Source organism: Scomber japonicus, chromosome 11 (genome assembly GCF_027409825.1).
Source record: "Scomber japonicus isolate fScoJap1 chromosome 11, fScoJap1.pri, whole genome shotgun sequence".
NCBI classification, from domain to species: domain Eukaryota; kingdom Metazoa; phylum Chordata; class Actinopteri; order Scombriformes; family Scombridae; genus Scomber; species Scomber japonicus.
In genome coordinates, this window is record NC_070588.1 from 11,116,937 (window position 1) to 11,141,184 (window position 24,248).

Genomic DNA, 24,248 nt, shown 5'->3' on the forward strand with positions numbered 1-24,248 from the left:
ACAACAAAAATTTCGGGCAAAAGGTTTTCGACTGGATCCCACTTTGCAAACTTTTCCCCCCACTGATGCCAAGAGTAAATACAGAGCCAATTCATTTGACATGAAATCTGCACTAATTATGCTAATAAGCTGGTTGTTTTGTTTCTTGTTTACCACAATATTGAGCCAGCATCTATATATTTAGATGTTGGTCAAAATTCTGGTATCATGACAACATTGCTGTCCGATGCCGCTGGCAACCACGCAGAAGAAATAGCCTTTTGCTGTGAGTCTGGGCAGCAGCGGCTCAGTTTTGCCATGTGTCGCTGGGGTGTGTTTATGCTGTGTGACAGAAGCCGTGGGGTGCTGGCTAATGAAAGTCAGGCACAGTGGTACTCTGACAGGACACAGGGACCCCTGGGGGGCCCTTACAGGGCGCTAGAGGTAGGCGAGGAAGTGTCAGGAGGGTGATTAGGAAAAGCAGACAATCTGAAGTGTTGAGACAAAGTAGCAGATTTTCACACATACACTCCCACACACACACTGCAGAGACACAAGGACAGACACCTTGAGACTCCTCTTAAGTCTTTGCTTTCATTTCTATTTATCAGTTTTGATTTAATATCAATTAGCATGTATATACATATATCAGATGTTTTCAAGGATTTAATTGTGTGCTTTTAATTGGAATCTACTTATTTGACTTTAAAATAGGATATCTTAAAAAATAGTTAGCTAGCAAGAGAGACCTAAGAACAAATTGTATATAAACATGAACGCAATAATATAGTTCATTCATATCACAAAACAAGCATCATATACACTGATATAAAAAAAAAGTGAATATTTCAGCTAATAAACTCAGATATCCCTCTGAGAGGGATGAGTGCTGCAGTTCATTACAATAGTAAGGTGCACAGTACCATTAACTGTATTCCTCAGTTCAGATAAGTTAGTTAATTACTGCAGAGATTGCACAGAAATGTCTCATAACACAAAATAATTGCAGACCTACTGCTTCATCTTTTGGTTTTTAATCTTGCAGTCAGCCATGGATGTAGGTGTGTGTGGGTGAGGACTTGTCTGTCTTTTGAAAGCCTCTTCAGCATCAGGACAGGTAGTCACTGAGTCACCCCAGCTCTGTGCTATGGTGCAGTGAAATATATTTTAGTCCTGCCTATTTCCGTGAGGAGTGAAATATGTATAGTATATGATACAAGGTTATTTAGCAGTTACACTGGGGGGAAATAACTCCTACTAACCTCCTACACTAACAACCAAATCAGCTAAAAACACACAAGCTATCTTATTGATTTTCCTGAAACAACCACTACCAATTTTATGACCACATCCACATAAATCATAATTATATAAAATCATGCAACTGTATTTTTAATATTTAATAGGTGAGCTGCCTATCCAAAAAAAAAAACTGTACATTGAGCCTGGCTTCCCCTGCCATTTCCCTCCTCTGTCTCCTTGCCTGGCATGCAGGCCTCATTAACATCGGCTTTATCTCCAGCACCGCTTGTTGACCTTTAATTATTCCAGTTATCCTGCTGGCTCTTCACTGTGGTAAGCCAGAGTGACTGATAAACAACAGTGTTAAATGTAGGCAACAGATAGTGAAATACGCTAACAGCCTACACAGAAAAGCTATTTACATGTAATAAACAGTCATAACAACTACTGCAGACTTTGGCTATTCTTGACTTTTAGTGGTGCTTCAAAACTCATGAAACTTTACTCATACATCAGAGGTGGCAAAACTTGATATCTGATATGGTTCTTGGGCTTAGGTTGAGCAAAATGGCTCAGAACGCAACCTAGACAATTTAAAAGTCAAAGCCTGCACCTTCAAATTTGACGTGATGTACAAAATTTGGGTCGGCCTCTTGGTACCATACCCTAAGTCCAACAGGAAGTCAGCCAACTTGAATTTAGTTGGAAATAAAGCTATCGACAGGTGTTGTACTTAACAATTTCCTCCCAGATAATTAGTCCGAGTGACTTCAAATTTGGTAGGTGACATCTAAAGACCATCGCGATGCTACATTGCGAATGAATGTCAAGTTGTAACTCTACATTGTCCAATCTGCACCAAATCTCAAGCTTGGTAAGAGTCCTGATCATAAACTATATGTCAATATTGAGTCATAGTGCCACCTACTGACAACATAAAGTCAGCCTTTTGTGACAAACATCATACAATTTACATGGTGTGGTCCACACATGATATGCAGCAAAATGATAATTAGAGGGTACCAGATTGTGGACAGAGGAAGTGATAGTTGCTTCCCACATGCAAAGTCCAATATTCATCCAAATCACTCATCCATGTCAGTTGCCCTCTGGTAAATGTATTGCTGCATTAATATTTAACTTATTTAGTATTGCCTATGGGCAACAGGTAGTGAGGCCTAAATGACACATAGTTCATCATATGTATACACAATTTCCAATATGTCATCTCCAGCACCAAGTGTTGCACACAGGAAATAATATGTAACCCATTGACACAGTGTGAGATACTCAGAGCTGTGTCAACCAACCTACAATAGCAATACCACAGCTGCTGCTCCATCTGACACAAGCGTGGTGCAAGGGCACGCTCATCGCTCATTGCAGCTTTAATTCATATTTCCTCATCATCACATGCTCTTTGTCAGATAAACATCTTACTTTCTGGTTTTAAAAACCCCCACACAGACACAACAATAGTTTGAATCTAAATTGACGTATCAATAAAGAGAAAGAGGAGCTGCAATGTGAAAATACTGAACTACAATAGAATCCATCTAACAAAGATTAAAAAACTTGAGTGCTAAAATGACATTGCATCAACACAAATACACTGGTTACCTACGTACAGGCTATCATATCAGTATGCACGGCTATAGTTTCAAAGCATTTGTTTCTACAACTCAAATCTAACTTTTGATTGATCCACACACAGAATAATCTGCAGTGAATCTGTTAGTCCATTCACAAACATACACATCAGTATCATACAATGATATCTATTTAGAATATTATTCAACAGCCCAGCCAATTGTATGTGGAGGGTAGAATATTCAGCAAACCCTACAGTATGTTGGTGTTTGAAGCATGAATTTGCCCAGAAAACGTCACTGCAAGCTGCCTATTATATTATACAACATCATGTGCAGCAAGATGACATTTTGGTCTGAGGATGGCCCAAGAGGAAACTGGTGGCGTGCCCAGATTGGAAAAGATTTATCCAGTGACATCAAAATGAATAAATAGAATGAGGCATCAAAACATGAACAGCAAAATATGACTTTGAAACACAGGAGCATGTTTTTTTAGGTCAAATAAAATATCATGGAATAACTGCATTTGATTGTGTATTGACAGAGAGACAACTAACAGTTATCTTCTTAAGTACCCCAGAAAATGAGTGGATGATTCACATAAGAATCATGTTTGGTTGGTGATGCAGCTGTAGCCCAGGCAATAGCTTTAATAAAACATTCAGCTTATACTGTTATGTTATGAAAAACTGCTTCCCTCTCAGCTCCAGGTCACTGTTGTATAATGAGGTCGATGAAGATGGCAGTGTGAATCTAATTGCAGAATTGGTTAAGGGCTGGTGTCGACTGTGACATAATGAACACAGCACTGCACCTTTCTTACAAGTTATTTTGCATCAATATGTTGTGTCTGCATGTAGCCTATGTCATTACACACTAATACAAATATTTAAGTATTTATAGTATAATCAATTTGATGTCCTACTTGAAATAAGTTTAAATAAAATATACTCTATTTAGCTACATATTTCTTAACTGTCTATTGTATGCTTTTGTATTAAGTATGGTGATATTAACTCATATTGTGTATTGTATGTTTGTACTACAGAATACAGCCTAAAAATCTAAATACCTATGTAGGGTTTATCTATCTTTCATGCAGATATATTAGGATGACACTCTTTTGACTGCCAACATTTCAAACCTGTTTGTAACTCTCTGTCAGATGCTCTTGCAGGGTGGCTAGCTATGACATTTTGGGAACTGTCACAGTGTTGAGTCTCCTATGGAGAGATTAGCCTGTTATGACCTGACCGAGGCTTTGTGTTAATCTGACAGAGGCTTGAATAAAAGCACGTACAGACTGGACCGTGAGTGAGTGGTGTGCACAGCCAGAGATTTCCACCTCAGTGGTCATGACTTTAAAGATGATGCATCAGCACAATATGAAAGCAATGCAGTGCTTGAGGTGCATCAATACTGCAAATCTGCAAGATTATGTTGTTGATAGCAGTGTTATAGTAATATGATTGTGAAGTATTTGATTGAAGTATATGGAATTTGCACACAGACAGTGTGTAGCTGTTCTGTATGGTAATCTGCTGCTTAAGATGTTACCTATTTCACACTTTAAATTGGGGCTTCTCTGCCTCCAGGGCCAATCATCATGTCTGTCAATTTTTATGGATCATCCACTTCCTAAACCTCACTTTGACCAGCGTCTGTACTCACCTTCATTTCCACCACTCTCAGAAAATCACCCAACTGTGAATCATTTTAAAGATTGAATGTACAGCTGAATCCTGTTAACAATCATGCTCCAGTGAGATTATCTAGTTCCAAGTGCAAAGAAGACGGTTAAAAAATACAACATGACGAGAATGTTAAGAGTCCAGTTAAAATGAGAGTGGGAGGATATATTTTATTCCAAATCACTGGATGTCCTCCATTGTTGTCGTTCTTAATGGCTGTCTGTAGCGGCAGACTAAGTGCAACAGTTCATTCTAACTGCGCAACTCAGTATTGATGTACAATCAGGATGAAAGCCATTTTTCTTTGTGAGTTGAGGTCATTGTCTCAAAATTACACTGCTTAGAGTGTCGTTTTAAGTCCTCACTTGACAGCACATCATTTTATGTGCTTTTGGGTTTTTACTTTTTGCTGTCTAAGAGCAGAGGCAAAATATACCGAGCGACAAGCCTAAAACATGAACAATTTCTGCTTTAAAATACTCAAATGATAATATAGAAATGAATGAAAATACTGAAATACCTGTTGGAATTGTGCACGTACAGACATGCAAACACAGACAAACACACACTTTCACTATCCACACTGATCATAGGTATATGAAGCCTGCTGGGTCAATCCATTTTTAGATAGCACAGGTCAAAGTCAAGGTGTGAGTTCAAATGAAAGAAATTAAATGTAATCTTCGGCAGCATGCCCGTCCAAGAGGACCTTGTGAGTGCCACAAAAGCTGCGCCAGTAGAAAGTCATAAGAGTCATTTTTTCATGTAAAAATGATGGACAGATGACGACCTGCAATGTCTAAAAGCCAGGTCAAAATAGTGAGCATTGGCGGAAAGTAGCAAGTATGCAGTAAAGAGAGATAGAGAGAAGGAGAAAGAGAGAGATACTATGTGTGATGGTGACACTGGCGACTGGAGCAGAGGGTATGAAGTTAGCAGTATAGCTGTGAATGTAGCAGCATCTGTACAGTTTTGGCTATTTGTCGTGGAATAAATGCTACAACTCCTCAAAACCTAAGCCAAGTTCCTGTGTCTTACTTACCACCTGCTGATTAAAGTGAAGGTGGTTAGCCTAACCTGACCAGGACTGACCTTTAATGTGGACCCGCTATTCTGATTGTAGTGACAATCTCAGCCGCTCCTAAACAGAGAAATGTCTGCCTGCTGAGTTGCTCCCACTGAAACACTGATATTTGACGATGAGAATGTCAAAATGTCAGAGTGCAAATCAAGCTTGAACGGATGCCTTGTACATCTTTATCCATCTCTTTTATTTGTGTGCATATCGTAAAAAAGGTCATTTGAAAAATTAAAATGAAAAATGTGCATGTTGTGGTCATTGGAAAATAAAGTGTACTCACAAATGTAAATTAAATTAAAGGAAGTTGATCACACTGTGTGCCTCTTTGAGAAATATAAAAATGAAATCAATGCTTCACTTGGCTCTAAGTTGTCTGAAAGTCTGGAAGTGTGGCCACACAACATAAACTTCATGTGTGCTCCTTTCTTCAGTTACCCAGTTTTTTTAAAGAGCAAAACATATAGAATCTGTTTATGGGAAAAGAAAAAATGTGAGAGAACAAAAAGGCATAAAATCTTACTTAACAAAACTATAGGGAATTACGGGTGTGGGACAAATACTTTGAGACTTATAACAATCACACTAGTCTTATTATTATAGAATTAAAAGGACAAGAAAGAAAGGCACTGGAGAAGTACAAATGATTGGGTTAAAACACTCAATCTACCAACCTTCAGGCTCATCATACACAAGCATCAGTATTAAGGGGACACAATGCAAGGGGCCATTTCTTGCATTCAAATCAAGCATAACCTGTAGTCCAAATGTTGTTAGGTGATGCTAATGCAAGCTGCAGAAATGTATAATTAAGGTAACAGAGTGAAAAGTAACATCACATGAAGAAATCGTTGCTGTAATGATCACTAGTGATATTGATCATGTTCATCTGATAACCGACACCTGTTAGCTGATATCTAGTTACCTCAGTGTATAATCATGTCTCCTTAAATTACATTCAAATACAACTAATCTATAGTAGCTAGTGAGGGGAAATCAATTAAATTATATAACGTGTATTTATCAAAGGTTCTCCAAACTGTCAATATATTTGATTTAATTACTCTACATTATCTGCTCCTAGAGCTGGTGGTACCAGCTGTTTCTAAGTACAAATTTGGCCTAATAATAATGTAAGCAGGGCTGCCAAGTTTTGAGTTCAGCTTAGAGTGAGTTTTGTTCCCGGGTAGGGGGTAATTTGACCCACTCAACCTTACTCTGGCCTTGTGAACACATGTTTCGTCTTTTTCACATCTTTTTGCCAATTTGTTAGGTAGCATTTTAAAATACATGCCAGATATTCCAAACAAACAGGAAAAGACATATAATTGGCAGCGGGTGGGGGGGTTCTCCATCCCGAAAAAAAAAAGTAATTGAAAACAAATTTCCTGCATTTCTACACTACCTAATTGAAGTAACAGCCACCTGCACTATAGATTAGTTAGATTTAAAGCGCTATGAAAACCAAGAATGTATCAATAACAGTTTATCATGACAAAGCTAAAGAGCAGCAGAAACAAAGAGCGTCCCCATAGTAATTATAATAGTAATTCACTCTCACTCCTGCCTGTGTGCACATGGAGCAGGAGGAGAGGGAGAGACACTGTACTACTTGCAAGAGCTGCTGACATAGATTACTCTGAGCAGCATGCATGGCAATATATTACAATATAATAGATTTCTTGCTTTCCCCCTGATGGTATAAATAACTGACTGCTGCACGGTGCTGAAGTTAGCCTGTGCCGCTTTGGCTTATCTGTCTCTGCGTTGTCAGTGTCCTCTTTTTGCACTGCAACATTATCAGATCTGAATTTGATTTTCACTGGATGACAAAGTGGACGCGTGGCGTGAGAGCGTGTGAAAGGTGTCAGTGTTTGAGATTTAGCAGCCCTGTATGAGACTACATAAATAAATAAATATATTATCTCCTTAAAACAGTACAAATATTTCCTAGCAACAGATTTACACATAAAAAAGGTCTTTGCTTGCTAACATTTATTTAAGTTAGTGAATCAATACTTTAAAACTAGCTAGTAATTACAAAGAACTTAATATAGACTTTAAATATCTAGTAATGGATTCATGAACAGCATGTACAGCAAATAATAGTTTAGGTTTTCTATGCTGCAAACTTGCATTAGCATACGCTTATGTATCAGGCCTTAATCCACTTACCCCAGGGTGAGAGGATGGCATGCACTTGTTAAGAGGGAAGGTATGTTATAGAGGTTTAGGGATGGGAGCTGGGAAGACAAGCACACACCTTCAGTGTGGGACACAGGCAAAGAGATCTCCATGCAAGCAGCGGACTGGGCCTTGCGGAAGGGCGGTCGGCCAGGGCCTCTGCGGGTAAGCCGTGGCCCCTCCGGACCCATCGGGATGCGAGGCTTCCCCGCCGAGCAGGGCTGGGAGGTGGGGCTAGTGCAATGTCCATTTACATGATCTGTAACAACGGCAAAGCATTAGCAAACAATACAAAGAGGGAAATAATGAAACTTTCTAACATATTCTATCCCACTGTCATAATATCCATCTGCATGAGCAATTTAGTATACTAATGAGCAGTGACATCTGCACAGAAATCTGCCAAAAAGATCATTTTGCTTTGTTTTTTTTAAAGGAAATAGCTGCAGTTTTTGCACCTTATTGGGAGATTTTGCCATCAAAAAGGACCAGTGCACAAGATTTAGTGGCATCTAGCAGAACAGACTTGGCAGAAATGGAATATAATATATATAAGTAAGTTTAAATTAGTGTATAATCACCTGTAAATAAGAATCATTGTGTTTTTGTTACCTTAAAATGAGCCCTTTATATCTCCATAGGGAGCGGATCCCCAACCACGGAGCATGCCATGTTGCACTGACATGTGTCTACAGTAGCCCAGAATGGCCATTTTTTGAGACTTTCTCAGCCACTGTAGGTTCTCCTACATGCTTGGAAGGGTAAGGGGAGGGAAGGTGTATTCAATTTGGTTGAAATCTGCAACCTGACCGCTAGATGCCACAAAATTTTACTCACTGGTCCTTTAATGGTACAGCTCAGTATTATACTACTTGACCTATGAAGATGGATATGTTTGCAGCGCAAGAGAGGCAAGCCGTTGTTGAAATTCAGATTGTCAACAAGAGAAATGATAGTGAGGGAAAAAGGGAAAGCCAAAGTGAGTGAGGAAAGGTTGCAGAGTGGCTTGAAGTAAGTATGAACAGGGAGGAGAAAGAGATGCTAGGGCAACAGAAAAGAGAGGAAAATGTAGAGGCAAAATTGTGAGTGCAGTCTCATCCAGTCTGTGCCAGGGAACAGATATGAAAATCAAAAGTAAAAAAAAAAATAATACAGAACAGGCTAGTTTCATCTCCACTTTGTTTCTTTTTTCCCTTGTGAATTGGAAGAAAACGTTTTTTAAAAGAAACCATTTATTCCTTTTTAATGCCAGAAGATATGATACTTGCCATTGGAAACTCTTACAATTGAAGATGAAAGAATATCATATCTCATACCTGCTTCTTGACTCTAATGTAATCAGTACTCCAAGTAAGTTGGTTGGCCACACAATCAGCTACAGATGGTGCTGACAGTAAACACTTGTTACTTACTTTCTTTACATGGCCTCGCCTCAGGGACTGAGTTTGTTGGAAGCTTTGTCCTTACATAATGTAGAACACTTGTGTGTGCGCTCAAAATAATTTGTTTTGGGCCAAACCTCGTTAATGAGACAAAGAACAGCAAAGCAGAATTGTGTGGATTGAGTGCACTCTGATTCTTTGTTGGCCACAGGTTAGCCACCGAGACAAAAAAGCTGCCAAGACAGTTGTAATTAACAGCTTCATGATACCTACGCATGAGTACTCTCTCATTTTCACTTGTCTTGAGAGAAGAGTAAATAAAGCAGTGCACTTTTCCTCAATGACATCCCTGTGGCAGTAAAACCAAAGTTAAATCTATTTGGGGTTCACAGAAGGGTCTAATCACAGTTTTCACCCTTTTCAGCCAAGTCTCTATGAAATCCGTCTCTGTGGAGTCTCATGAGGCATGCATAATTAGCATTGTGCTAATTAGTTTGGGCAGCGTTCCCTTGTCACTGCCCTCTTAGTATTTGGCACTAATCATATGTCTGTCATGTCAAATCCAAGTCCCCCTTTTTGGCCAGTTGATGCACAAATGATTCAATTTCAAAGTGAAGATGAAAAACTCCAGGGTGCCACCCAGTTCGTGTGTGACACCCAGCCAGTTTCTCAGCAGGATGGGCCGAGGCAATGCAAAGATTGAATACTGCAAGTCATACGGGGTCAACCAATCCGAGAGCCACACGATGACGCCATTGTGTGTCTGGTATAAAGTTTTGTTATTGTTCAAACAGAGAAGCAACATATCAGTAATTTGGCCTGAAATGTTCTATAAGAAACTGGTACATAGCACATAGCAGAAAGAGTGGCACTGTACCTTCACACACACACTCTCCCAACGCAGAAATTACTTTAAGAGTGCGCACACACACACACACACCCACACATTTGTATTGCTATGTTAGTGAGGACATTCAATGATATAATGCATTCCCTAGCCCATAATCCTAACCTTAACCATCACAACTAAATGCCTAAAATGAACCCTTACCCTAAACCCAGTTCTAGATGGACATTTCTTAGTATTTATTTTCATAATCATTTTCATGTCCTCACATCCCAGGTATAAAACACATGGTTCTCATAATGGTAGCCATACAAGCACACATACACACACACACACACACACACTTTTCTGAAAAAAAAAAGTTGTCTTAAGAAACAACCATTAACAAGGTAGACGATTAGTGTTTTTCCCCGTTCAATGACAATATGCATCCTATTGCCACTTTTTGACACGTTCGAACCTCACAGTCAATTTAATGAGCCTAACTAAAATGTTCCCTTTTTGACGAAACTACACATGTAATTAAAGTTGTTCTTTCTCAACTTTCATTTCAAAATTTGTGTTAATGCTCTCACTCTTGCTATTGCTGTGAAAACAAAACCATGTATACACCTGTCAGATAAAGAAAAGTTATTATTAAATGAAGGAAGGCATAAGTAGGCACTGGTACATGTTGTGTTAAAGAAGCAGAAGTTTTAAGTGGGGGTTGGGGGGGCAGCATATAGGTCACTGCAGAAACCTGTGATTGTGATGTATATGCAGTTAGAGATGTATGGGGAGAACGGTCAGTTGCTGTAATGTAGATGATAAGGTCAAAATGGGGAAAAGACTGTTTAAGAAAGAAATGATCCAGTTATAATGAGAGAAGTAGCGAGTGATCCAATCACTGTAGAGCAAGGCTGTCAATGGAGGAAAGGTTGTGTAAAATCAGAGGATGGTCCAATCATGATAAAGCGAGAGAAAGCCTCAAATTTAAATATGGGCATGAGTTACAAATCACCTTTATAAACACTTGCAAAATGTAGAAGAAAGAAACAGAAGATTTAAAACAAAAATACATTAAGGGGCAAAATGGACGAACATCAGGCCGTCTTTCTGAACAAGAGTAAAGAGAGTGACAAGTAAACTGAAAGAAGAAATTTGGAGAATAAGAAATACTAAAGTAACATAAAAAGCTCGGAAAACATGACAAAAGCAGAAACTAAATGACTCAAAGGAAAACTGTTGGCTTTCGCCTACCGTACCAAGATCAGTCTTAAGATCTGTTGGCAGACTTAACTTTCTGCCGGGTCCCTTTACTGAAACAAAAGAATAGGAAACAAAGCACCAGTTAATCCCGTCAAATAAAAAAATAGAAATGAAAGAACAAAGAAATAAAATATTAAGTAGGTGTCAAACAATGACAAACTAAAGGAAACAAATAATAATTATGGAAATCAATCAAATAAACAAAGAACCAGAACATGCAAATTGGTGCAGTTGCACACAGCAGGCATATTTCAAAATGCATGCTCCATTGTTGTCCCAGGCCAGTGCTTCCAGCAATCTCTATACGATTAAAGATACCCCATACTGAGGTAATGTGAAGAACTTCTACTGGACTACAAAAAAAATCAAGCACTTGGAGCGGGTCTTTTCTTACTGTATGTTTGTTATTAACAATATGTATGGAGCATATGACTGATAATTGTCTTGTTGGGCTGCAACAAGGCAAGAAGAACATCTAACAAAGGTCTTTACTGAAATATAGTTTTATATGAATATTTGTTTGGCTTAAATATTCCAGTAAAATCAGATTGCTATGGCCTGGGATATCTGACATGAAAGCACAAATAAACAGGGTGACACCACAGGGTGTCAATACAAAAATCACAGTCAGACACTGGAGGCAAGAAAAGAACTTTTAAAACATTTTGCAAGCATTTCGCAGTAAGTAGAGAACTGCAAAGGTCGAACTTGAGATGTCATGAGTCAGTTTCCCCCTCAAAAAGAAGTCAATATTTAATTGTTTCTTTGTGTTGAATGATTAACTTGACATGTGGGAGACACATGATCATGATAGTGTTTACACGATGCTTGATAAATCTAATGACTGCGGGGAAAACAGTATGACCATGAATTAGCGGTATCTATAATTCTGACCATTTAAAAATAACTCAAGAGTTGGAAAAACCAAAGGAAACATAAAATGATTCCTTTGAAAAAAATGTTGACTCAGGTTTCAATCCATCTGCCATAAAGTAGTGAAGAATAAAAGATAACAGTAGAGGACATGGCTAAGAACTGAGGAAATTGTAGAATTTTTTAAATCTAGAGTAATGAAATAAATGATATCACTTATACAGTTAATTTGCTATTAAGGACCTTGTGGGCAGCTCAGTTACTATGGTCATTTTGGGGGAATGATTTCCTGTATTGCAAAGGAAATAAGGGTGTTATGATTCTCTAATTGAATTACTCAATCAGTGAATTACTGTTTGCTTTTTTCCAGGAACAAGACAAGCCTTTCAGATTAAGATTGCTAATAAGATAGTAGATGAGCTGTGTGTGTGTTTCATAATAAACCATAGTGGCCAGATGCTGCTTCAACCATATAAAATGTGCAGTCTTCGGAATACAATGACAAAAGAGATACTCTCATAAAAAAACCTGTTGCACACAGATGGTTCCTCTATTTAATATCTCATTGGCTGCATTAACACGTCACACATTTTAAATTACAAAGAAAAACACAGGTGGGATTGATCTGAGGAGCCAAATGGTGTTTTTTGTGAATATGAACGATAACCAACCACACACTGCATGTATTACCATTCATTATCATGTTTTTTATAACTACCAGTCCATTTTTCCAGTTTGTAAATAAATGAGACATCTTTTATAAAATCTGTGTTGATAAATGATATTTATAATGTACTGTAATTCATGTGCTTTCGTTTCATTGTTGTTGGTATCTACATGACAATATTCAAACAATTTTATGTTAGACTAGATGTTTTGTGACCTCAGCACCTCATATGCTAGGCTGTGATTTGGTCACAAAAACTAATTCAGTAACTCTTTATGTGTACAAAGGAGTAACACCATTAAGGCCTTACAGGAGAGACTATCTGTGCATTACGTGTCTCTACAGTATGACGGCCGGCTTCATCCACCTTAGAGCTTGGCCAGACAAAACAGCTATAAATACTTTTGCTTTTCGTAGTGGTCAGACGAATGTGCTCTTATCAAGTATAATCAGGGCTTTTTCCAGCAGCAGGTTGCATCTTTACGGGTGTTTCTGTAATCTCACAAATGTCTACAATCTGCCTGGAATGATTAAATGTTTGTGACAGGGTGAAACCAACATTTCCAGTCTGTGTTCTCTTCTCTGCTCTTCTTATCCGCAGCTCTAGCTGATGGCCTACCGTCTGTGAAACTATCAGAGTTGCATGTTGGTTTCCTCATGGGACAATATCATTCTGGGCAGACAAAAGATAACAGTGAGATAGTTTATAAATAAATAAATAAATAAATCTGAAACCAAAACGTTGGACAAATGGCGATGTCACTAAATGTGAAATCAGGAGATTACCAAAGTCATTATATAATTTAGGGACCTTCAATATTTTTTGAAAACCTCATAACAATGAATCAAATAGTTGTCAAGATATTTCACTCTAAATTAAAAATTATAATTACTTAATTTGGTGGGCATACAAAATTTCATGGCAATCCATCCATGAGTTGTTGAGATATTTTAGTGTGGAGGAAAATGTTTGATGGACTGACTGCCATCCACAGAGCCACGGCTAAAAAGATAAACGTGCTGCTGGATGAAGGGGATAAAATTAATGTTTTGGTTTTTCTCCTAAGATTTGCATCGGGAACGCTATGTGACCAAATCTTACTAACATATGCAGTGCTGAGGTCACAAACGGGGTTAATGTTAGACTTGATCAGGCCACAACATTGATAAACGTTCAAAGCAAGCTAAATTCAAATTTATCAGAAACACAGCTGGCCACATGGGGGGCACCATGCAGTTAGTTAGAGATGAGACAGTGATGAATGTTAGCTTGGAGAACAAGAAGATGAGATAGTGGGTTTATTGACAGACACAGTTAGAAAGGCACGATGAGAGACATTCTGAGCGCCTCGGTCTAGTAAAGTAACATGTTGCCTTTCTGTGACAAAGATGTGTGATTCCAGTGGAGGCACAATGATTAACGCCACAGAAAATGAAGCGCTTGAGGCACTGATGAGTGAGTGAGGAGAAGTACCCAGCTGGAATACAACCCCTTCCTCTTTCCAAGCCCGCCTGGCCTTGCAGCACTGCTGAATGATGAAGGATCCAAGGTCAAAACCCAGATCACAATGTCTACCAAACTGCAGCTGGAGCAGCGAGACAATGCAAAACCAGCAGTCATCCACAGACAAGCATGGCACACACTGACAAAGCTGCGACAGATGGCCTAGTACTAGAAACACAGTCCCTGTCAGCTTGTTTACACTGCAAGCAACTTGGTTAATGGGTCACTCTATAATGACCGATTGTGGTGCGGGAGGGCCTGATTGCTTCTGTGTGATGAACTGCAACACTTTGATCACGAGAGAGAGAGATCTGTTGTGTATGAAACTTTGGGGAATCAAATAAATGAGAAACATTTGCTCTTGATGCTTATAACCATGAAATTCCAGCCATGGTCAGCTTTTTCAAGACCAACAAAGATAACTACATTACCCAAAGTTCCACATTTCAGTGGCTCTGTAAAAGTATAAGGTATTAATGTGTTTCTGGTGTTTTGCTGGTAGTATTGCTCACAGTGTGGAAGCAGAGTTAGCATGCAAGGTGCAACATCGAACCAAACACCTGTCCAAAAACATCCCAACTATCCCCCACTCCCCCTCCCTCATTGCATTGTTGCCATTCAGTACAACACCACAAGCAGAGGTCTATGAAGGGGGCCGAGATCTGCGAGACATCCCTCATCTTACCATTGTCCAGTAAGTAAAAGACTGGACTGCAGTGGCTGGCCCTCAGACTGGCCACAGGCTCTGGCAGGACGCGTGGGTCATTGTGAAGGGAGGTTGGGTAATGAACTGGAATAGGAGATCCAACAGAACAGACACAGACTTTTCAGGGAAACAAGGGAGAGACAAACACAATGGGTGAACTCGGAGAAACAGAGACTTGCCCGTAACAGGAAGGAAAACAGTTGATAGGTTATGAAAATCAAAAAAAGGGTTAATAGGAAGGTTAAGGGCAACACTATGAGATACTTAAAAATGAACGAGCACAACATTACTATCACAAATGTCAGTACTACTACAACCACTATCACTACTACTGATCACCACTACTTCTACCAATACCAACACCACAACTACTGTAGCTCCATACAGGCAGTCACTCCTCCAACTTTAATCCAAGTTCTTACTCTGCGTCCAAACCATTCTTGTACATATATTTACAACACAGAATAACTTACCCCTTCGTTTCAAGGTTATCATCAAGTACTTTTTTTCATAACAGAAAATCAAAGCAGTGTGTCACATGTTTTATTCCTTTTTCCAGTAATGTGATGTTTATTACCCAGCACCTGAGACAATGATTAAAAAGTAAATTAAAAAAACCATCTGCAGAAATGTGAGTGAATGGAACCAGATGGATCAGATAAGAATAAGACAAAACATACACCAGCATTTTTGTGACTTCTTTTATGTTTGTGTCTTCTAAAAAATTTAACTTTACACGTTCTATAACTATTATTAAACATAATTCTGTATTTACATGCACACTGAATGCATTCATTGCGCAACAAACTGTTTTGCTGTAACTCTGTATTCTACATAGCTTAAGTTTACACAGTGAAAATCCCCAGGGGCGTTGGAGACGGGGACATGATCAAAACGGTGACATCATCCGAACACACAGATCGCACAATTCCCACCAACCACCTGTTCCCATCAAACCTCCCTATCTATCAAAAACACAGAGTCACTGAGGTGAAAACAGCTGTGTGCATCAATGCTGCACCTGAAGAAATGAGATTTAAACTGTACAAGGAATAGACCTGTGACTGTGACAGACAACATTATACTGCAGGGCAGAATAATGATTGCAACTGTTTTGGTTAAATGTGAAATTTGGTGAAGCAGAACTGAGTAAAATATGCAATTTTAACAGGGAAACTTTTAAAAGGGTTCATGCAACCATAAAAAAAAGCTTGAACTGTGTCTTCCTACATTTACAGTTTTGGCAGCAAAACGAATACATTATTATTCACTTGGACAAAATGATTTTGGTTTGCAACTTTCAAAATACCAGACCACTGCACATGACAATATGTTGTGATGTGCTGTATTTCCATCATCATGACTGCCGATGTACTGAACTTTTTTTTCTTTTGAGATTTTAAGACATTTATTGGTATATTTTGGTGCAGCAGCTTCTCCATTTCTGTAGTTACTAGGAAACATCTCATTCTGACAGCTGCCTCAGTGTCTCTCTGCAGGCCTCTGTCCAGCATCATTTTGTGTTGCAGCTCACACTTACTGTAGACTATAATATTCTCCTCCAATATGTCAGCGGCTGTCATACGGCTGCCTCCCATCACGGAGCGCTTTGCTTTCGTAGGATGACTTTTTTTCAGTATCCAACTTCATGTCAAAGCATTTCCTTTTTATTTCTGTCACAGTGCAGAGCTGTTCTGCTGACACGTCAGCTGGATTCATATTTTCTAATTTTTTTGGTCTCCTACTACTGACACTCTGAAATGTGTTATGTTTCTCTTCTGATTTCTGAAAGCAGGACCTTGTTCAGTGTTTTTAATCTTTAAGAAGTTTTTGTAAATGAAACTTTGAGCATTATATGGCAATTATAGGAATGTGGTTTATGCTAATGATCACATCTCATGGACGTGTTCCTCGTCATGAACAGCTGGCATTCATAAGGCTGAAACGAGCGATTTATGACAAGGTCAGGCAGTTAAGGAGTTTATTGAATCCTTCATAGGATTTTATCATTTTCCTCTTATTGCTTTGTGCACAAATGTAATGCATCTGCAATAAACTGAAATTTTAAAACATTTTAGCATTTTTAAAAAGGGTCGTAGGACCTCTGATAGACAGCTTGATAGGAGCAAATATAAGATTTGAACATTATCTATTGGCATTATTAATATAATGACATACATTATTACATCATTACAATAGTTTATGAGTGTTGATAAAATGTATTATTTATACCTACGCATCATATGGGAGGGTTGTGGAAAAACTGTTGGTAGGCTTCATTTAAGTTGTATTAAACCACATTATGCCACAAGGAGCTGAGCAGGTGGCATCCGCTCAGCACACTGTATACTTTGAGCTATCGCCTCCTCCCTTTCTACCCTGATGTGCACATTGCTAAATATATCTTGCTAGGTCAGTCACCGCTCACTGGCATCTCAGCTTGTTAGTCCATCTCATGACTGGGCCTGGCCCCGCTACAGTACAGACACACGTGGCATAAAGCTCCCTGAGGAAATGTAATGCATAACCCCAAACCAAAACAATAGATCTCACGACATAAAACAGAGAGACAAAAGGGAAAGATATAGAGGGAGACAGTTTTCAAGCAGGACAAGGGCAAATTACTGGGCCTAATGACAAAAGGAAGATAAGAAAAAAAGGTCAGGAAAAAGCTAGGGAAAGATGTGTGAAGGAGACGCGGGAGAAGCACCTGCAGTTATTGACACACAGGGTGAATACAGAAGATGGCTGGCTTCCTTAATAAGCTGTCCACAGTCTGTATATGGCCTTGAATAGACATAGCACACCTGGTGTGCCAGGCACAATCAGACAGCCTCTAATGGCCACAGAGATAGGTGGAAGTTGATATTCAGCAGAAAGAAAGCAAACATCCAACTCTTCGCCTATGATGTAGAGCACAGCTGTCTCGCTCAAATGTAAAATATCTGACAGAAAAACATCTACAAAACCTGTTAAAAAAATGTAATTGTTAAAGTGACATTTTAAGTTAGGTCTTTCAATCTTGATTTCACATTATAAGTCTGAAACTGTACTCTGGTGAATTAAGAACTTCTGCCTTTGGCCCCCAATCTGGCTAAATGTTAAAGCGAATCAGACATTCGATCACACTGTGCTGTTTTGTAACTGTCCCAATGCTTTTCATCCATCTTTCTCAGTCTCATTATTCTTCCTTTCTTCCATCTCTGTAATTAGCAGATGACAAGCCTGTAATGCGACAGAATGACCATGACCTAGTCCACATCACAAAGCTGAAAGACTCTCTGGCAAGACAGCAAAGAACATCTTGTCCTGGTTTTGTTATTCTGTTCTTATACTCTCCTTAAGAGGCTGAAAAGCAAGGCTGGCGGAGGACTAATGTAAGTACAGACAAGGACGGCTTTTAAAATGACGAAGTTCAAGGGTGTGACAACCAGTATGAGTATCATCCTGGACAATATGGACAGAGGAAACCATGGAGGTGCATTAGCTGGATAACAGTCTTAAACATCAAACAAATTAATTTGCAGTGAATTTGTATTCATAGTGTTGTAAAAGCTGCTCAATTTAGACTATTAAAGGACTTCAGAGCTCTATCAAGGACTTCCAACATGAATGGATCTCTGGAATAGCCTTAGCAGAAACACAGCATGTCACATAAATTTATTTTACAACCCATAATTACTGCGAATAAAAACTGTCTAAAGAACATTACGAATATTATAAAAGCAGGAGGTTGGGTTATATTATTTTTTCCTTTTTGCTGGAGGGAAGGTAGTGTGACTTTTTTTGGAAGAGCAGCTTTTACCTTTTTTTTTTCTCATCGTAGATTTATATTTTATTTCATTTTGCAATTCAAATAGTTCAGCTCAGTCTGTATTAGTGATTTATTTTCCTCCATCAAGGTCAGATTGTAGGGTCACTGAGTGAATGTGGATTTTTGTAGTTATTAGTGAGTCCTCAGAGCAATTCTTCATTCATCGATAGCAGCTTCTACCTTCATTTTATTCTACATAATAACAGGAAAGAGAACCACAGTAAAGTTACTTGTGTCATAAAAAAATGGCCTATAACATAATTAGCATCACACATTGCCATCTTGTTCTGTAGTGGGTGAATTTAAATGTATTGATTATAGTTGTTGAATGATCTAAACACACACAGACACACACTTCAGTCTGTTCTTCCACACTGTTATCAACACACTATAATATATGTTTGCCATATCTGGGGGAGGGTCCAGTTTTTTAATAGAATTAAATATAACCCCTGTAATTTTTTTACTGTCCATAAAAGAGATTCACTTACTAAAAAACAAAAACAAAATACAGATATCTCTTTCATGTGTGCATGGAAAACCTCCAAAAAAAGAGAAGGTAAAAGGATGAAATGTTCTCTTCATTGCCATTCAATTGCTTTTATTTGGCTTGAAAATGAAGCCTTCTTGCCTTCACAGTAGAAACATCAACTCCAATGCTTACTTGCACTGCCCTCCACGGAGCAACAGAATGTTTTCAAAGCCAAAAATCTCAGGACCTGATGGAGTTATCACTGATTCACTGAGTCATTGTTGAGTCACACATCCAGCCTCCTGCGGATACAGTACATTGGATTTTCTATGCTACTGGGCAACAAGATGCTTACTTGTTATGTCTGCAAATGAGCATCGGTGGGAATATTAAGAAGGTTTCATTTGTCAGTTTGAATAAACAAAGCCTTCAAGAGTTCACCTGATAAATGGAAAAGTGAGATTCAGCCTCTATGAAATCATCCTGCTTTTGACTGATCTTCTGGTTCCTGAGCTTCCTGGCCCTAAAGGTGAGCACACACAACCCTCCCCCTAGGAATTGCTAGGTTATTTGGAAGGAAGTATTTGTGTGTCCCTGTCACTGAGAGCTGCAATGTGGAGGTAAATAGTTCCTACTAGGATCTCCCATGGCAGCTATCTCAGGTGACAGATCACAATAAGAGTTATTCAAAGACTTGACAGACCCAGGAGGCCCAAACTGGAGCAGTGGCTCTACACCTGTAAGCACAGCTGTAGAGCTTGTGTTTGTTGTCAGTTAAGCAGTGGGCAATAGCAGCATCCTTAGTGGATTAACCCTATCAAATTATTTTTTTGGCAACAAATGAGAAGCCCTGGTTCCTGATGAAACCCCCAGAGATTTTATTCTCCGTAAAACATCATCAGAGTAATTGAATATTTGCACAGAATGGCACCATCTTCATGCTCCAGCATTCGTAAACGCCTTAGGATAAAAATGTATGAATTCATCATTAGCTAATGATGTCTTATTACACAGAGGTCCTTGTTTGTAAGAAAAATACTTTCACTGTACCTCTGCCTAGTCTAACAAAATCACATTTTAGGTTCTTAAACATCCTCCATCTCCACCTTCAGGATCACATTTTCACAGAACTTGTATTACTTAATTGCAAAGAGTTTCAAAGATCCTAATTATACGTCTTCTGTTGGAAGGCTGAAAAAAAGTCAGGTCTATTTCTGAAGATTCAGAAAGATACTGTTAAAATGTGTGTTCTTTTCCCTGGAAACCATCTCAAAAGCACAAATTGGCCATCAAGTTAAACATTAGAAACAGAAGTGACACAGTATTACAGAAATAAGAGTAGACTCCTGTCATACTGTACACATCTGCTTTTATGTTCTATAACATATAATCTATGTCAGTTTAATTATAGTGTAAACATGGTTTGTGGCTGTAAATAACCCACTTAGTATATCTATTATCTATGACTTGGTTTATCTATTATCTGTTATTTGTAGAAAATATTCTGAACTAAACGCAAATAGCTAATCACATTTAGTAGTAAACTAGATGCTTTCCTTTGGAAGATAAAGTCTTATAAAAGACACAGTGCATTGAAGTTAGACCAGATCACTTTGGCAGTGTCTTAAGCACAGAATTAAACACACTTACACACTCCCCATTTGACCTTTAAGTTCAGAATGGGCTGAGAATAAGTGTTTCCCATGACAGATACAAGTGCCTGATAGCTACTGTTCATATCTCACTATCTCCATTATGCATTTATGTTTCCTGCTCTGCAACCACCAACATGATCTCATCTGCTCTCTTTGCAGCCACACAGACCTCAACATCAACAACATTAACTCTCATCTCTTGCATCCAACCTTTACTCAGTCAGTACCCATGGATCTCTTAAGCCCAGTTCAGACCAAATATTCATGATCACATGAAACATGATCACATGTTTTAAAACGCCACAGGGACAAAATCGCAGCGGTGTGAAGTGGCCTGTGTGAGCTTGTCTGAAGCTGGCAAGTGGGGTTGCCATGGATGGAGTTTTGGACGGAAGAAAAGAGAGCAATACTATAAATGCAACTGTAGCATGTACCTTACTATCACTATCTTCATTCATATTTTAAGATGCTACACATTATATCCAGCTACCAGAAAACCTTGAAAAGCTTTCAGATAGAAGACAGTGAGTCTTTGCTATGGAGACGATACATTGTCTTGTCTAGTCACATTGGTGTAAACTGTAGTTACAAGTTTCGACTTGTCTCATCATGAATCTTTGGTCTGAACTGTGTTGTGATCTGTGATACATCATGGGACACTGTCCTCTCATCTAAAGCAAATCTTTTACATTTTACTTTCCATACTATTTTCAATGTGTTATCCTTTAATCCTAACTGTTACAATAAACACAGAATAAACTACAAACATAAAAGACACATGCATCACATGCTTCATCACATCATTCCCCTCTATGGAGGCAAGTCTATTTCATAGTATTACACCTCCTGAAACATCTAATTCCAGTCAGGCTCTGCTTTACTCTGAAGTGTGAGCAAATATTTGATTGACAGCAGTGCACAGGAGGTTTTTTAATATATTATGGATGACTATAATAAATATTTAACAACTTTGAGAACTGTTCTGTTCCTACAAATAGTTAAGCCCTGAATTTATAAAATGATGCATTTTACTTCCAAATGTTAGCTGTTGGTTATCAGCAGTGCCGCCAGCTGCATCAACATCTGTTTAGGGCAAACATTCAGTTGGATATGATTACTTTAGTCATCCTAATCACTATATTTTGCTTTCTTTATCTCACATTTTCTGCCTCACCAGGATTCTGGCTACTTTTGTGTTACCCGGCCTCCTTCACCACATTGGCAGAACATATGATCATAATTTAAGGGAAGAGTTGAATAAAACTACTGTACAAAGCCTAAGAGGCATTAAGAACAAGGGAAAGCGAACTGGAGATGTAGCCCTTTCTGTTGCTTACCTTTGTGATATCATACATCACTACACAACACAGAAATAGAGAAAAACCCATGTGGAAATGCAAAATATATCAGATAGACCAAACAATTGGATAACAACTACTTCCAGCTCTTTCACAATACTTTCAATTAGAAGTATACTATCCAATTACACCACTGAACATGAGCTGCCAATATGAACAGCTGTCATTCTCATCAAGTGAAGGTGCTCTGGTGATGGGTAAGATATCCACAGGCTGCATACCAAAGGTGCAGTTCAAGTTTAAAGACAACGGCATTGCAGCAAAGCTTTATAGTGCCAATAACAAGGACTTGATAGTGGCTGATGTGTGTGTTTGTGTGTGTGTGAGCAGGTTACCTGAAGTGGGCGACTTGCTTCTCTCCATGTCAATGGACTGCTGGTTGTCAGAGAGTTCAGTAAGGCCTGCCGTAGCCAATGGTGGCCGAGAGGAGGAAGAAGTAGAATACACACAGTTTGTCAGGATATGTCAACATCGTAAGTTGTACAAATTTAGCAGAAGTTGGATTGGTTGGTGTCAGCCACGCAGAGCTCCAAGAAAGAAGCTTAGCTTTGGGTTATCCTTTTTGGTAAGCTGCATTATCACTTCCCAGCATTTCTCTGTATAGACATCATATTACAGCATAAAGGTATTCGCTGATATTTTCTTTTGTTGACCTCTAAAGATTACTTGGAGCAGAGTGGCTGATTCCTGATGTGACCTGCACTACAATCAGTTCAATATGTTTGTCGACCTTTATATTATTTTAGACTTTTTGTATTGAAATGTCAACATAGCCATAACTGGGCATATACAGTATGTAGTGCAAATCTCATGATGAATTGGCATAAACATTCAAAATACAAAACAGAACAAACACCAATATGATCAAGATTTGATCAAATCTGATCACATGCACCAAGCACAGGCCATAAAGAGAAGTCATACCTACTTTTACCTGCCAACTCCTTTTTTTAATACCACTACAAATTTAAATTCTTGTTCCTTTTAGTCTGACTTCAAATGTAGGGTGTTCTAGCTGTGTTAATTATGGCTTCATTAATAGCCTCACTGAGCTGTCACAGTTCAAAAAATTTGGATTAATTTAATTAATTCTCTTCAGTTTTTAGTCAAACTGAACTACGCTTTATTCACCCCACTAACTATGCTTCAGTTCAAATATACATCAAATGGATCATGTAATATTTATAACTGCCCTTACTTAACAGACTCAAAGGAGTGGCTCTCTTTCTGCAAAGGACATACTGTTGGACATGACTGGAATCTGTTTCATATGGCCAAATACAGATATATCTTGCTGTGAGACTAGAAACAACAAGTTTCATTCCAGTCATCTCTTTGGTTTGTCCCCTTTGCTTTCTCTCCACATCAGTCATGTCTAATCTCTATGGCAATCAATGTCTACCAAAAGACTGCACCAACCCCCGTCATCGCCCCAACACACACAGAGTCCCCCAGCCTTCAGGAAGGCCCGACTTACTCTGATAGGATGTACGAATCCTTTTCTTTGAATCTGAATAAAAGTTAGACAGGCCACGCATGCAAAACTCTGTCAGGCAGGCCCACATGCCCACACCAGCAGCCACAGAGTCACCAATAGATGGGAGGAGGAGGGAGGAGGAGGACAGGAGGGAGGAAGGGAGTGATGGAAAGGGTGAAGGGCAAAGATTGTTGGTAGAATAGGTAGGAAAGAGAGAAAGGTGGCATCAATTAAAGGCAGGTGGAATAAGTAACAATAAAGGGAGGAAAGGTGTTGATAAGGAGTATAGAGACAGAGGTGACGTAGGATAGAAAGAAAGGATGGTGAGAGGAGAGAAAATAAGGTACCGCGGGAAGGAGAAAAAGAAAATTAAAAGAGGAAGGAAGAATATATAATTAAGTGAGGCAAGTAGGGGAAGGAGGTAAGGGAGAAAAAAGGAGGGGAGGGGGAGAGAGAGAAGAACACACAGGCTTAGAGTG

At 38.8% G+C, this 24,248-nt stretch overlaps 1 protein-coding gene across 2 annotated transcripts in view; it reads right to left on the reverse strand.

Annotated features, from left to right (window-relative positions):
• stxbp5l (syntaxin binding protein 5L) overlaps positions 1 to 24,248 on the reverse strand; it is a 149,345-nt gene that overhangs the window by 7,824 nt on the left and 117,273 nt on the right. The window contains exons 20-22 of one of the 2 annotated variants that reach the window (XM_053328479.1): positions 23,770 to 23,836; positions 22,628 to 22,693; positions 7,846 to 8,025 (exon numbers count right to left, since the gene is read on the reverse strand). In XM_053328479.1, coding sequence (XP_053184454.1) covers positions 7,846 to 8,025; positions 22,628 to 22,693; positions 23,770 to 23,836 — 313 coding nt within the window. The remainder of the gene's footprint in view (positions 1 to 7,845; positions 8,026 to 22,627; positions 22,694 to 23,769; positions 23,837 to 24,248) is intronic. The other variant, XM_053328480.1, reaches the window with a different exon arrangement.